This window comes from Misgurnus anguillicaudatus, chromosome 22 (genome assembly GCF_027580225.2).
Source record: "Misgurnus anguillicaudatus chromosome 22, ASM2758022v2, whole genome shotgun sequence".
Classification (NCBI taxonomy): Eukaryota; Metazoa; Chordata; class Actinopteri; order Cypriniformes; family Cobitidae; genus Misgurnus; species Misgurnus anguillicaudatus.
The window spans coordinates 44,542,738-44,559,710 of NC_073358.2; the positions used below are offsets into that span (position 1 = coordinate 44,542,738).

Here is a 16,973-nt window from a genome sequence, read left to right on the forward strand (position 1 = left end):
CTACCGCGGCTGGTGTAAACGCAGCAAAAAGCTGCCAAACACTTCTATGTTTTCCCTATTTAAAGACTGTTACATGAGTAGTTACATTAGTATGGTGGCACAAAATAAAACCACCATACTTACTCGTGTAACTACTCATGTAACAGTCTTTAAATTGGGAAAACGTGGAAGTGTTTAGTTGCTTCTAAATTCATCCCTGTTTGGATCCTAAGGAATGACTGGGGCTAGGCTAAATGCTAACACAGTCACGACACGTTGTATGAAGATTAAGTGCACGCATTGAATAAAGATAGGTATGTATTAATTCGTCTAAGTTGAGGTAAGAACATAATAAAATATTGAAAAACAGTGGTGTTTTCCTTTAAACACAATCGGAGGGTTTGTCTGTTTGTTTACCCAACCATGGGTTGAAAACAAGCACTTTTCTGATTTTAATTTTATAAATTGGCCTAGGCACAATTTTCGCTTACCTGGATCTGCTTCAATCTGATCAGGAAATAATTTATAGAGGTTGTGCAGTATGGTCGTGCATAAATTTCTTTCGGGTATTGTACACCACACACTGTTTTAGTGGACCATAGGTTTGAAATTGAGGAGCTTAGGTGCAAAATCCGCTATATGCCACCTCTGTCAAAATAAGATAATGATATTATACGAATGCTCTCGGCATGTAGTATATGTTCAACAAATACTTTCACTTCAAATTAATCCCGGCATCAGGCCATTCAGAAATAGAGTCTGAAGAAAAAAAAAAACGTGTAGTATGTTTCTGTTTGTTTGTAATACTCTACACAATACAGCTACTGTGGTTGTAATCATGTATTGACCAGGGCCAACATCATATATTGATTCCACACCACTATTATCAAAATTGAATATATTCATAGAGACAAAGTCAACCCTAAATTCACTTACAGTAATTGAAAAATAATGAATGGTTTGTGCTGTACTGTCCGCACATACAGCCACTATAGCATTGCCAGTTTATCTCAAAGCTCTAAATGAGTTTTTCATGCAATATCGATGCGCATACGCTTTTACTGTCCTGGCTCTGTATAATTTAATAAATCATTTGTTCAAAATACGTTCTTGTGTGCAAACAACTTCGGTACGGCTCAATATCAAACCACATCTCTGTCTAATCATATTTTATGAAATCTAACCTATTCCCTAAACCCATAGTCTTCGTCCATATTAAAACAGCTGAACTTTATTTCCATACGCATTGGGAGCTGTGCTGTTTTCCTAGAGATCATGAGAAGAGAGAAGGATGCTTATGGTTGTCATAGGAACCAGTCAGTGTTTACAGTGGGAAATAAGACTGATGGTAAAATGCATCCTTCCTCCTTAAAAAGGCATTTTAAGGTGCTTGTCGGGTTTGTCAAGCACATAATACAAAACGACTTCATTTTGTCGGGTTATTTTACGGCTATGTTATTGCTCTGTTGTTTGGACCCATTTTTGAATCGCTTCAGGGTTACATTTATTCCATAAATCTTTTATGCTTCTAATAAAACTTTGCCATTTTCATCTAACTCTGTGATAGAGAGGGGCATTTCAGCAACATTTCAGCTTGCATTCTTATGTCCCCGTGTTCCTGTAGCTCAGTTGGTAGAGCATTGTAAGTGCAGAGTTTGAGTACAATGTAAGTCGCTTTGGATAAAAGCATCTGCCAAATGCATGAACGTAACATAAATGTACAATAAATACTCTGGGTACACTGTCAGTATAAAGGTACAGAAGCTGTCACTGGGACAGTACCCTTTTAAAAGGTTCTTTTTTAGGTATCAATGCAAATATGTATCTTTTAGGTGCCAATATGTACTTTTGATGTACAATTATCCATCTTTGAGGTACTAGTATGTATCTTTGATGTACCAATATGTACCTTTGAGGTAGAGGTCTTCACAGGTCCACTTAAACCCCATTCACACAGACCTTTGGTCCCAGAAAATATCCGTAAAATTGCCAGACAAGCTTCTGTGTGAAAGCAAACACGTCCCGTAAATCTTCTGGGATTGTTGCCGGAAAGAGGACCTAGTAAGATACCCGGAAAACCTTGTGTGAACAAGAAGCCGAAACAATGCTGTAATGGGCGTGTCATCACAGCAAAAGTTATGGTTCAGCTCTTAAAAACAAGAGATTTACATGCAGATCAACATTCATGACAAGAAATTTCAGCAAACTGGACTGACGCAGATATCAGATAAGTTAGCTCGTCACTTGCACTGAAGCGGAGATCATTCAGCAGCATAAAGAATTTCACGTCACATGCTCATTTGAGCTTATAATAAACAAAAATGCCCGCGCGTCATCCCAACAAGATATATCGTTCAGCTCCTCAAAACGAGGGTTTTAATTGCATATTAACAATCACGATGAGAAATTAAATATCAAATATCCACTCTGAAGCTGAGATCATTCACCAGCATAGAACGGCGCGTCACACGCTACTTTATAGTCTTATCATAAACAAAAATGCACGCGAGTGGTTTCTGAAGAGAGAAATAATAAATAATATGCAAACTTCAGACGCTGCGTAGAAGAAAGTGCAGGACTTTAAACAGGTCACGTGTCTTTCGGGGACCTTGCAGATTCCAGCAAATCATTGGCAGTGTGAATGAACAAAAAATCAAACGATCCCGGAAAAATCCAGGGTGCAAATTTTCCAGAATGTCTTTGTGAAAAGACCCGAGCGGGGTTGGGTCTAAAAGTTTCACTTGTGCCTCAGACTCGGGTCAGGTATAGTAATAGCGGCAACCCAGACTATCTTGCGTGTGTGCATCGAGTTCTTTTCCAACCCCCCAACCCTCTGTTTGCCAAGAGCGTTTGCGACATAGTGTGGCTGGCGCTAGGTAAATTTTTTTATTTGAGACAGACCTGGCAATCAATTTTGAATGCACATTTTAGCCGTTACCTTTGTGTCGTTGATAACAAAGGTAAATAAATGGAGCAGCGGGCCAAATTGGATGTGAGGCCAACAGGGTTCCTTCTGTCTGACTGGTCCCTGTAAGTCGGTGCCGTTTACATTCTAGTCCAAATTGCCACTGGTTTGGGCCGGATTCGGATTTAATTGTCAGGTTTGCCTGGTGTGGGCTCTTTCTTTAAAAAAAACAAGATTTATGCTTGTCGGGTTTGGGTAAAAAGTGATTTGAGTCAGTTCGGGTTGGGTTTTTTCTTTGGACCCGAGAAGACTTTGAGGTACTATTGTGTATCTTTGATTTACCAATATGTACCTTTGATTTTAGGGTACTTTTTGAAAGTGTACAGGCTTCATGACAGTTTTTGTACCATTATCTGTGGCTTTTCATAGCATATCATGGAATCTTAAATTTTTATTCTTAATATATTTAAAGCCCCCTGTGGTAAAAATGAAGTTTTTAATGTAGTTTGTGCAAACTCGTCTGTCAACACCATTACAGTCAACACCATTTCTGAATCTCCTTATTGTCTCCTTAAAACTTACCAAACACAGTCTTAAAAACACGGTTAAAAACGCTTATGTGTCGAAGCTGATGGTGTAGTGGGCAGCGCTCCAACATGTGGTGCTTTCACACTTTCGGCGACCCGAGTTTGGTTCCCGGCTCGTCATTTGCAAATTTCATACTCTCTCCTCCCTGTACTTTCCTGACCTCTATTAAAACTCACTGTTAAATACAAGGCAAAACTGACCAACAAATATAACTTAAAAAAAAAATTGTTTTTTAAAATACAAGCAATTTGTAACTAATTACATCAACATGTTGACCGAATGGATCAGGAAGTCAAGCTGGCTCAACGTATACTACATGAAACGAGGATGTAGAGTTATATTTTTAAGCTATTCTAAGGCATGAACTGACAGGCCAATCTGTTTAAATATGTAATTATATATAATTATCAATTACAGGGGGACTTTAAATGTTAGCAGGTTGAGTTTGTGTTGTCATGATCGTAAGCTTCTGGGTGATTCTGTGATATCTATGGTTAAGGTGTTGACTTTGAAGTCCAGAAGGGTTTGAATCCTGCACATGGTATAGAGAAAGATATCGTCTTTCCCTTTTATATGTGCACAAATTCCCCTCAGGGGTCTGTAAGGTATGGCAGTGCAGTATAATTGAGGCAAGCTGTCCTGTAATTCTCTTGTACTTAAGAAATATAGCAACACTGAAGCCATATATAAACCTGGTTACCATGGCGGGTTGACCTGATCGGGGGAAACAGAGCGAGTCCATTTCTTTTTCAGCTAAGGTACAGAATTCAGCTCACATGGGTGTTTAATATTTTATTCATCTCTGCTTGCAGCTACTCGAGATCAGTTGGGTAATGACGCATGGTGTCTCGGCCTGGTTCTTCTTTAGATTAGGGTGTTAACCCTGCATACGGTCAAAAACCACAGTAAGCACAGTGAAGCTTTTAAAACAATTCTGTGATTATTTTTAACCAACAGTACTTTATGACATCCATAAAGTAGCGATGTCCATAAAGGTCACATTTTATAAACTTATAAATATATATAAAGACAACCATGAACAGCTTTAGTGTAAAGCAGGGTTCCTTAATAGGCAGATGGTGGGCCACATCCGGCCCACGAGAGAAAAAAAAAAATTTGGCCCGTAAAACTCAAAGATTGCTATGACAAAATAAAGCTCCAGCATTAGAGCTATGGATTGAGTGAGAGAGCTGCAATCCACGCACACTAAATTCAGTTTTCTCTCATGTGTTGACAGACACATACACAAAAAACAATCTCGGCAAGTAAAAAAACTCTTTTGTTTTTATTAATATGCGGGAGGGAGAGAGAGAGAGAGCACAGACAGCGCTAGTTTGGAGACAGGGACGTGCAGGGCTTTTTGCGTGTACTCCTCTCTCGCAATAATCAACATCACATTAAATGATTAAATTATGCTTTGGTGGGACAAAAATGTGTTTTGTGACCAGTAAAAAATTAAATGCTGGAAAAATCCAGCTGTTATGCTGTTACAATCACTGTAGCTCAGGGTAATTTAAATATTATTGTCAAGGAAAGCCATGACAAAACATACATTAGAGGTTTAGTATGGATGTAGGATATCTATTGCGTTTACGAACACACATCGTCGCATTTCCAACAACGCACGCCCCCCAGTGACTGGTCCCAGTATAGGTCATAAACCCTGCCGCCCCATGTTATTCAATGTTTTTTGTTAGTTATTTAATGATATAAAAACGGTGGTGTCAAGTTATGATTGATAGCTTTGATATCGTGTGATATGCACAGTCTGCGAGTGCGGGGCCTTGATTTCGCGGCTTTACTTTCTGCTCCATACTGCGCAGGACTGGTCCCGAAATCTCTACTGCGCAGACTCAAGACCCAAGATGTCATCGCCATATCAGGACACTGGTGGCTTTACTTTTCACCAATGGAAGAGAGCGAACGGGCGTCGTCCATCTTTTTTTACAGTCTATGAGATGAACATGTACTAATTTGTGCACAGTACTTGGGACATTACATAGGGTCAATTTTGCTTGACAAATTAGTCATTTATACGAGACTGTATAGTGTGGCTTGAAACTGGTTGCAAACTGAATGAACTGTTGTCTTCTTTCAGGTGTAAGCAGCTGACGTACCCTGAAGACCTGCCTCAGATCTCTGTGGTCTTCATCTTTGTGAATGAAGCTCTCTCTGTCATCCTGCGGTCCGTACACAGCGTGGTCAACCATACCCCCACAAACCTGCTTAAAGAAATTATACTGGTCGATGACAATAGCGACAGCGGTAAGAACAAACTTTGTTGATTTTTATTTTTCTGTCATTTGATTTTTATGCATTTGATCTTTTAACATTGACTCATCCGATGCACCAGACAAACATAACTGCTGCTAAATTTGTTTGGTTTGTGTTTTGTCTGAGCTACCATTCATTTTATTCTTATGACTTTATATTTTGTGAATTTTTTGGTTAAAGACTGCACTCAAAGACAAATAAAATAAATAAACTCAAGAAACAGAGTTAACCCTTAGTATAGGGGTATCAAGCATACGGCCCGCAGGCCGAACACGGCACGCAAAGGTGTCCAATCCGGCCAGCATGATGATTTATTATTACATTTTAAATACATATTTTAAAACCCCTTTCAAGCGGGACGCGGCAGTCACGTGTGTCTAGTTCAAACATGAGACATACGGTAAGCAGCAAAACATAGACAGTTTCACAGGCGGAGCCATTAATTTGTAGTTAATAATAGTTATCATTCTTAGCACACTAACAGCGCTTTTCCATTGCATAGGACCCCACGGTTTGGGTCGGGTCAGCTTACTTTTGGGGGCTTTTCCACTGGATTAAGTTGCGATTAATCACAAGTCAACTCATGACAATCATGCGATTAATTTAGATTAAATATTTTAATCAATTGACAGCCCTAAAATGAATGCATTAAATGAATTTCGGATCTTTCTTAGTTGTTTAATTTTTAACATAAAGTTGAAAAAAATCAGTGGTGATAACCACTATGGATTCAAGGATTCCAACACAACGATAGGCCCAAAACCTTGAGAACTAACTAAGCAAGTGTCAACACCAGTATCTATTTTGCATTTAAAGAGCACCTATTTCATTGCTAAAAAACAACGTTATTTTGTGTATTTGGTATAATACAATGTTTTCGGGTGGTTTATGGTTAAAAAACATTATTTTCCAGATACTGTACATTTTTGTAGCTCCAGATTTCAGTCTCTTCCTGAAACGCACGGATTTGAAAAGCTCTGTGTCCCTGATTGGCTAGCTAATCTGTACGTTGTGATTGGCCTGAATACCTCTGACGTCAGCCGGAAATGTGACGCTCCTTACCATGTTTGAAAGATTTGCTCACAATGCAATGCTAACAGGAGTTAACCTACAGGCTGTGAGTCCAAGCGGGAGGAATTATGACAATGTCGGTCTTGTCTACATCACCAATCCAAGGAAGTAAACGTTTGCCTACAATCCGTGTGTTTGATGTAGTCCAAGAAGAGAGATTTACGCTGTAGACGATAACTCGCGTCATTGTTGACTTTGGAGTTTGTACCTTTTGCATATCGTTAACATGTACTAATACACACTTACACACCAAAGGAAATGCAAAAACGTGAATCGAACAAAAGCAACGTGCAGGGCAGAGCAATACCAGCAAGCATTTTTTTTTATTTAAAAGACATCTAATAGCCATTCAAACACAGCCCAGATGTCTAGGCTAAAAAAATTCAATTTCAGCAATATTCGGGCTGGCTGTGAAAATTAAACTCTTTCCCCGCCATTGACGAGTTATTTAGTCAATTAAGAGAAAACACTTCCCTACCAATGACGAGTTTTTAGGGCAATCCATATTTCGCTATTATCCACTACGTGGCACTCTTACTCAACTTATAAAACACTAACTTTTGTGAAAATCATAAAATGGTGCTGGCTGGCAACTTTTTATATAAATGCTTGTTGGGAAAGAGTTAATAGACGTCTTAACATAGCCCAAAAACGACATGTTACCAAATTCAAGTTTATTTTGGCTAGAAATTGGTTACTGTAGCCGGACTATACCGGGTCTATAGTTAACCTGGACTTTGAAATAACAGCTGCTGCTTGCTGAGATGTGGAAAACGTGACTGGCATTACAGCTATTTTCCCAATTTGATGTTATCTACAATACTCAACCATTTCTAATTTCAGATGCATATTTCCTGCTGATGTTTCAGTTTCTCTAGCTTGACATTAAACTGTAAACACGCAAAGGTTGCCTACTTGACCTTTTCTTTGCGCTGTAGCTTGTCTTTTCTTGTTTAGCATTCGCACCCCAAAGAATGACTGGAGGTAGGGATGCTCTCGCCACTTGAATAATGAATTGACCTTATTGAGCATGTCTCTGTCTCTCCAAGTCTCGTGTCCATTGTGAAGACAATAATAGAGTGCCATTCTCACGTTACGCTATTCGCCGAGCCAATAAGGTTTTTTAGCGTCCTTTTCTCTCATTCCTTCATCCTTGTCACTCCGGATTAATCTCAGTTGAATCCTGTTACGCGGGGTAACGTTTATTCTCACCTTGCGAATATTATTAAGGGACGATGCGTCTGGTTTTCTCATCTCAGCAGACACAGTCGAGTATTCCGTTCTTGAAATTCAATTCATTTAGGCATTGCCTATAAACGGATAATAATGGATTTCAAATCAAATAAAAAGAAATGCAGGTGATTTAGACAAAGTTTATTTAATAGTTTTCAAGGATGTTCCCCTGTGCGAGGATCCAAGTAGTAAATGACCTCTGGCTTTGTTCCCAATACACTGTAAATCTAATTCAGTATGCATAGTCAGAGTTTTGAGCTTCGTTGTCAAGCTAGCACGCGTGTGTATCCATGAGGAACCTAGATTTCATTGATTAAATTTAATTATTTTCCAGTTTCATATGCGGCTTTCACAAGTTATTGTGTCTGGTTGTATATCAAACCTAGGTTCTTGATGTATATAGAAAAATGTTGATTAAATCAAGCAAAGCAATTTCTTTTCCACAGCTCATTAAACAGGACCAGCATGCATTTTTCAAAATATTTTGTAATGTTCAATTTTTCTTAGTTTTTAGGGTTAAGATTTCACTCATGATGAATGTATATTTGTTTTTTATTGATTTGATAAAGGTATTAAAATTATTCTTTACTTCAGTCTCATAGCTGTCCAGTAGCCTTATGGAAACAATGGTTATAGTTTGTTTATCCGGGGTAACAGCCGAGTTTAGCGTGTGTTTGTTTAACGCTGGATTTCATTGAAAAGTCACAACCGGGTCATGAGTTGCACGCGGTAAGTAAGACTTCTGTGTAATGTTGGAAATAGGTGCGTAAGTGCAAGTAATGTAAACGAACATGTAGTGAATCAAAAGTTATCCAGTCAGCGTTGTTTAAAGTGTTGACTCGGACTCGCTCCTCCCGCAGCAAGTAACTCCTCCTTTCAAATTTTTTTGTACGTTATCGGAAAGACTCGATAAAACTAATCTGTCTTTTCTGTCTGATAAAACTAAAGACTCTTTGGAGATATGAAGGATATCTCTACTCCAGATACTCCAGATTAACATCAGATACGCAGAAACAACACGTGTTATGGACGCTTTAAAAACAAAAGAAGATATTTTGCAGGGTTCCCACAGATTACAGTACCGTTTATTTGTGACGGCAAATCCGATGGGGGATTAGTGAGTAATGGGTAACTAATATGCGATCAGGTCGGTCATTTTTGGATGCGGAGGTTGGCTCAAACACAGGCACACGCAGTCAGTGCACACGTCCGCAGTGTGCGTGTGGTGTTGTTTATGGCATTTTTGTAACTTTGCGCTGGGCTCCGCATCCGCTTAGTGCAAAAATCTATTTGTGGCGGTCATTTTTGATTTTGTGTGGGCAGCAACAAAAAAATGAATGTATGGAACACACTGTTTTGATAAATTATGGTACCCAAAGAGCAGATGACTTTGGCGCGGATCCAGCCCGTTGTAGTGTGCGGTCTGGGAAAGATTGACGGTACCGTTGACTTTCATAGTATTTGTTTTTTTCTACTAAGTTAAAGGGTACCATCAACGTTGTAGTTACCATTATTTATCAAAATAAAAATTGTGTTCAACCAAATAAAGAAACTCAGGTTTAGAACTACATAAGGGGAAGTAAACGATTACAGACTTTGTATTTTTCAGTGAACTATCCCAGTTTTTTAGTTTTACGACTAAAACGCTAAATGCTAATGCTGAACACACATACAAAAAAATCTGACAACATTTATTCAACATTGTGCCATTTAAAACCTGAATATGATTCTTTCTTCTGTGTAACATATAAGAAATATTGCTATAATAAGAAATTAGATATTTTGAGAAATTTCTCAATGGTTTTGTGTACATACAGTGGAAGTCAATGTGGGCCAGTGTTGTTTGGTTACCAGCAGGGTTTAAGAAAAAAAATTCACTCCCCAGACAATTTTTGCAGCTACATTTTTAAGTTACCAGCCATTCAGAACTTCTGCTAGCAAAAAAAAATTATGTCACTATGTCAAAACTTTATTTCTAAACATTTATTATATATTTTTTATCATTATTATTATTATAAAATCTAAATTTTAAATTATTCAAACTAAATTCTGTCATCCTGCCATCTCCTTCCTTCCTTCCTTCCTTTTATCCTTGTCCTTTTCACCAAAAATGTCTTTTACTGTAGATAAGCAAATTAACACAGTACAATGAACCTCAAACAAAGCATCAAAACAAACTTTTCCAATGCATTTTTCCTCACGCACTTTTTCCTCCAGTCCTTACTATGCATTTTCTGATTTGTGGAGTCATAGACAAGCCATTCATGCCCAGTGGTATTAAAACATCTGCTCTTGTTGTTAGGGGTGACTTTACTTTTTATGCTGGGATTTTTACCCCAGCTAAGTATCAGCACATTTTTATGTTCGAGTCTATTGCGCCATTGGTTAATGCCTAGTGACCGGTGTGTTCAAGTAAGCCAGAGATGCGCAGATGCTGTACAATAATGCTGTATTTATATTTGAGTATTTGGCATACATGAGCTTCAAGAAATTGACAACTAAACACAAGTTATAAAAAGCAACCTGCCAAATTGGCTATTGATTTGACAAGTTACCTGCCACAGCTGATTTTTACCCAGGTGTTGGCGGGTGTTAATTTCAAGCCCTGGTTACCAGCGTTCTTCAAAATATCTATTTTTGTTTTCTGCAAAATAAGAAAGTCATGCAGCTTTGAAACGACATAAAGTGAGTTAATGATGAAAGAAATTTCATTTTTGGGCTTTTAATTCTCCTAGACTGATGAATGAGAGCGGAGGGCATCTGCGATTTTAAGACTTCTCCGTTCTTTATATTCCTCTACCTTTAGAAACTAGAACACTCCGCAACCTGCAGGATAGAGACCAAACACTCATCTATCTTCACTGAGAGAGAGAGAGAAAGAGTGTGTGCGTGTGCGTGTGCGTGTGTGTGTGTGTGTGTGTGTGTGTGTGTGTGTGTGTGCTTGTGTGTGTGTGCGTGCGTGCGTGTGTGTGTTTCTTAAAGCGTGTGCGCTCTCCTTGCACTCCATTTGTTTACCTCCCAGAGTTCTTATTGAATGACGACGGATGGCTCTAAGACTGAAGGACTGCGGGAGATTCAAGTAGATTTATTTACTCTGATCTACAGTACGGCGCCACAGAAATCTTTAGTTTTACTTTTATGCAGTTGTTTTGCAAACTGTTTGGCATATCTGACTGACTACATACACACAGTAAAATATTATAAAATTAAAGCTTGCTGGCGTGAAGCTGAAGATGCATAAATAAAATATTCACACATATCATATGTCTCATTTTAAGCATACTTTTCACTGACACTGTTGTATCCTTGGTAAATTAGTATGCTAACTTTAGATAAAACATGATTGGAGGCAAAATGTTTAGTTAAAGGGGCTGTTTACACATGATGTTTTATTAACAAAGTTAGAGAGGAGCACGTTCAAATAATCTGCCAATCGATCTAGTAATTACGACCAGCTGTCAACAATCAGCAATCAGGCGTCCACCTGATCGGCATCAGTGGACATGCAGCCAACTCACCTACGTTCTTCGATAGTTTTTAGCATGGCCGGAGGGCCTGGCAGTGGCTGAATCCATGACAAGGAAAAAGGGGAATTAACTCTAAATTTCCACTGAACCCCTCACCACAGCTTTCCTTTACTCTGCGTGAGCATGCCTCTATCAGTGGCACAGACTCAGCCAGCACAAGCTTCTCTATCTGTATCTAATTCTCTCCTCTGTCCGTGGCCCGACTGTAGCGCGAGGCTGCCTCCGCTACCGTCACAGGCCCGGACGCCTTATTTTCTTCCTCACCTCCCTTCTTCCACCCTCTCCCCACAAGCGTAAGGCTGCCTCCGCTACCTGCTTTTTCTTGGGGTACTAGGCTTGCTTGCTGCGGTCCGATCCTGACTGCGACCGTATTTGAATACCGGCGCCCCCCGCAGCATCGGTCTGGTTTTACCGTCACTCGAGTAAATCAAACCCCGGTTCACTTGAGCAGTCTCGCGTCATCACCATTGCGCTCGTATAATAAGTTTTTTGTTCTCATGCAGGCCGGGGGAGCGACGGCTGCGCATCTGTTTTTGAATGCAGAGTTTCTCAGTTGGCATGGTGATCATGCGTTGTGAAAACTTATGATCAATGTCATCGACCAAGGCGCATGCGCAGCTTGCTTTGCTTCCCGGACGGGTTGCGCGCTCGGTTCCGAGATACTTGTGTTCGCTCAGACTGTGCCACAGTTCTATTGCAATCGAGCTCAGGCCACCTCCCTCAGGCAGTCTCGGGCTCGGTCAAGTGGCGGTAGCCCGGTGCGCTCCCGGCTTCGCATGACAGCTTTATAGACAGATTTAATGACCAACATGTGCATAATTAAAGGGGAGTTCGTTTTAATGATCTTTTTAAGCCACCAAGTAAAGTTATGCGTTTTTGTTTAAGTTAAATACATCTTTTCTTAAACATATTTTTAGAAAATATTTGCAATGATGTGTATGACGTGTAAAGGTTTGGACTAAAATCTCGTCACTTTTACAACGTTTTCACCAGCAGGTGGCGCCATATTTAGGTGTTTCGAGTTTGTCGAAATGGTGAATCTTTTTGTCAAAACAATTAATTTACTGTAACTGATTTGAAGCTTCGAAAAAGCATCTGTATTTATTGCCCAGTCTCGAGCAGCGTTTAAACCCAGTGACGCTGAAAGACAAAAAGCCTTTCGTGACAATTAATGATGCATGCTTAAAAAGTTAAGTTCAAGAGAACGATTTGTTTAAAGCGAACAGGTCGAACCATTCCTCCAAATTGGACTGAATCATTTTTAAAACAATGGCGTCTCCAAACAGCATGATCTAACGTTACTCGATTTCAGGTGTGCTTAACAGTCACTCTGACTCAAAATAAGACAATATTCCACTGCATAATCTATTTACCATACAGACCTTTCATTACAGCTCCCAGTTACTTCAACATTACACTGAACTGAGACCGTGTTGTTAATGAGTATGCACGTTCCTGACAGCACACATACTGATACAACGGTTACCAAGCCACCGGTAGACTGTATCCAGAACAGTTTCCTTCGGACGCATCCGACAAGCTAAAATAAGCATGGGCACTCCGAATAGTACATGTTCGACAACAGTAAGCTGCCGTGCTGTTTATCCTTGAATTGAAGAGATTACCGATGGGCAAAATGTAAGTCAACATTTAACTTAAAATTTATAGACAATCGTATTGCTATAGACAGTTATATTCAACAGCGTTTATTAAAACATAACGTTAACATGTATTAAACAGGAGGATTAATTTAAAACGGTGATTACTCACTCGCATGTAGGCTACCTGAAGTTTTTGACGCAGACAGACAAATGTTTTAGTTTGCACAATTTACTTACGAACATGTTTGCTTTACTGTGTTTCTTAAAAAGACATGAACTTGAACAAATATGGCCATGGGCAATTCATCTTTACATCTTTAGATTCTGCCGTCATGCCTCACTTCTACCACGGACAATATAATATGACTGTCGACTTTACTTCTGCACTTTCTGTACGTAATTATCTGATGATCTCCGCAAAGCCGCGTGACGTAACAATAGAGCAGTAATGAACAACCTAAATTTGTTATCTACAAAAAGACACTGCGGCACTCAGTGCAAAAAGTTATTGTGGAACCACAACACAAATGTTGCATTTGGTCACTGCTACTTGGCAGATGTTTTTCACTACTGCTAAAGCTAAACCGTTTTAAAAGTATCTAAACTACCGTCCAACTACAGAAAACATGTAGTTAAGTTAGTAGCGTCGCTACTTGTCCCCAACACTGGCTAAGCGCTATAGTATATGCACACGCATTTACTGTCATCTCATACAGATTGTATTTTAAATCGCAGTGACATGGTTTCTGTTAAACGCCATCAAAGAAATTCTCTTCACTATCAGGGCATTGACCAAGTTATAACTGATCAAAAACGCCAGTTCAACGCTCAACCGGCAAAATGGACATCACTTCTGCATTTAAAGTTACATACGTTGGTACTGTTAATGTATTTTAGTAGCAAAGCAGCCTAAGATTTCTGATATGCTACCAGAAGCAATTTTCTGGATTCGCTTTAACAACTATGCAATTCCTTACGTCTTTCACCTGCAATATGACTTCTTAATATGACCTTCTCACAATTCAAAGGGTTTTCACTGAGCTCGATATTCCAATCGCTCAAGATAAAACCAGGGGTCCAGCCATGTCCATCGAATTTCTGGGCATCATTTTAAACAGTAAAAATTCCAAGTCTCACTACCCAAAGATAAAATTGACAGGATAATTCTGGTCGCATCCACACTTTTAAACAATCCAAATGGTTCTAAATGCAAGCCGCTATCGCTACTCGGCCACATTATGCGTTGTGTTGTATTATGCATAATCCCGCAAGGCCACCCTTTCATCCCGCATGTCCTCTATCTTATGTTATCGTTTACGTGCTTGAAGATCAAATCTCCCTAAACAGCTAAGGCCACAACGAGGTCCGTTATGGATGACCTTCCTTAAACAACTGAATGGTCTGTCTGTTTTACACCATTCTGGGTTCTCTCCCTGTGAATATCCTAGCGTATACCGACAATGCTCCCTCAATAAGTTTCAGGGCGGTTTAATCAAGGTCGCTGTTTCGTGTCTACAGGGCCCCCAGCTTCTAAATTTACCGCAGCCACCAAAATCCTCAACAATATTCAGGCAATCCATTTTACTTCAATCCGGCATCCCAGTGGACCCCCTTATTTCAAACCATTCCTTCCGCATAGACGCAGCTGTACAAAAAAGGCCTTCCACAAAAAATCTAATTCAAACCCTGGGCCGCTGGTCATCAAACTTTCAAATCTACAACAGATCCAGCTAGGCATGGGCCGGTATGAGATTTTGAGAGTATGATAACCTCAAGCAAAAATACCACGATTTCAGTGTTGCGGTATTGCCATAGCAACACTAAAATGTTGTTTTCAAATGTCTGTGTATACAAACAACTTTTCAACTGGACAATACCGTACATTTTATTTTAAGCAACACGTGTATTCCAGGTTAAAATAAAGCACTTAAATTATAATATTCTTTAATATATATATATATATTAAATGTAAACATCAAATCAATTACATGACATGATTTAATAATTTTTGTATAAACACACCTCATGCCTCAGAAATAGTATCACAGAAATGTTAGTGGTTTTGAAACCTCGAGCCTTTAAAACCTCAGTCAGTATACCTTGAAACCGGTTACCGGCCCATGCTTAGATCCAGCCGCTTCCACATCACGTGTAACAAGCCTTAACCAATTAATCGTTAATTCTCACAACTCGTGCTGATTTGCACGTCGCCGGATGCTCCCATTCGTGTTGGCGTGGGTTCCCCATTCATAGGAGGCAAGGGGCTTTTCCCGTGTCCCAGCCCCCTTTGAAGCATTGGTCGAACCCTCCCGACCGAATGCAGTGGGCACCCTCATTTCGACTGCAGGCGGGGCCTACCCGTCCGATGCCGTGAGCATTTTCTTCCAAAGCTCCCGTTGGATGCTGCGAGGGCCCTCCCGGTCGAACGGCTTAACTCGATCCCCAATCACGCTAGTGCCGTTCATAATAGCTTACTGTTCAACTGCTGGCAGGGCTTACCCATCCGATGCTGTGAGCATTAAGCCCCGTCGGATGCTGCGAGAGCCCTCCCGGTTGAACGGCTAAACTCGATCTCGAATCACGCTCGCGCTGCGCGTCCTGTTCAACTGCTGGCGGGGCTTACCCATCCGATGCTGTGAGCATTAAGCCCCGTCGGATGCTGCGAGAGCCCTCCCGGTTGAACGGCTAAACTCGATCCCGAATCACGCTCACGCTGCGCGTCCTGTTCAACTGCTGGCGGGGCTTACCCATCCGATGCTGTGAGCATTAAGCCCCGTCGGATGCTGCGAGAGCCCTCCCGGTTGAACGGCTAAACTCGATCCCGAATCACGCTCGCGCTGCGCGTCCTGTTCAACTGCTGGCGGGGCTTACCAGTCCGATGCTGTGAGCATCAAGCCCCGTCGGATGCTGCGAGAGCCCTCCCGGTTGAACAGTCACGCTCGATTTTGCAAATACCTTCTCCTACCCTTCACTTTTTTGGGGGGTTAATTTCACATCATTTCTCTACCGCTGCATCGCTGATGTTTCCTCCGCTCCCGCAGGAGCTCTGCCTCCAACAAAAATTTTATTTTTCCAACTTCACTTTCTGCAAGTTTTTTGGGGGGGCTACCAATACAACCTCCGGCTGCTGTCCGACATTAGTTTGCAATTTTTGGGGGGTGTTCTGGGTTCGGGCCTAATACAGACCCCGGAGCCCTCTCTTTGTTGAGGAGTGCTCCGGGCTCGGGCCAAATGCCGAGCTCAGAGCCCTCTCCTCGGACAGCACGCCAAATACGCATATCATTAATTCTATCTGACTTATTTGTAAGTGTGAACTCTTTAAATGATGTTTTATTAACAAAGTTAGAGAGGAGCACGTTCAAATAATCTGCCAATCGATCTAGTAATTACGACCAGCTGTCAACAATCAGCAATCAGGCGTCCACCTGATCGGCATCAGTGGAAGCATATATAAACATGCAGCCAACTCACCTACGTTCTTCGACAGTTCTTAGCATCCCTCCACCACCCCGTCTCCTCACACTTACTTGGTTACTTCCTAACCTGAATACGGGGGGGTGTTCTGGGTTCGGGCCTAATACAGACCCCGGAGCCCTCTCTTTGTTGAGGAGTGCTCCGGGCTCGGGCCAAATGCCAAGCTCAGAGCCCTCTCCTCGGACAGCACGCCAAATACGCATATCATTAATTCTATCTGACTTATTTGTAAGTGTGAACTCTTTAATTGGTATTAAGATGTGTTTTCATCAATCAGATCACAAGTGGACGAGAGAGACACATTACGTTTACACCTGGTAT

The 16,973-nt window shown here is 40.7% G+C and overlaps 1 protein-coding gene across 2 annotated transcripts in view; it reads left to right on the forward strand.

Moving 5' to 3' along the window:
* Positions 1–16,973, forward strand: part of galnt9 (polypeptide N-acetylgalactosaminyltransferase 9) — a 184,756-nt gene that overhangs the window by 86,760 nt on the left and 81,023 nt on the right. For both annotated transcript variants that reach the window (XM_055198580.2, XM_055198579.2), the window contains one exon: positions 5,571–5,737. In XM_055198580.2, coding sequence (XP_055054555.1) covers positions 5,571–5,737 — 167 coding nt within the window. The remainder of the gene's footprint in view (positions 1–5,570; positions 5,738–16,973) is intronic.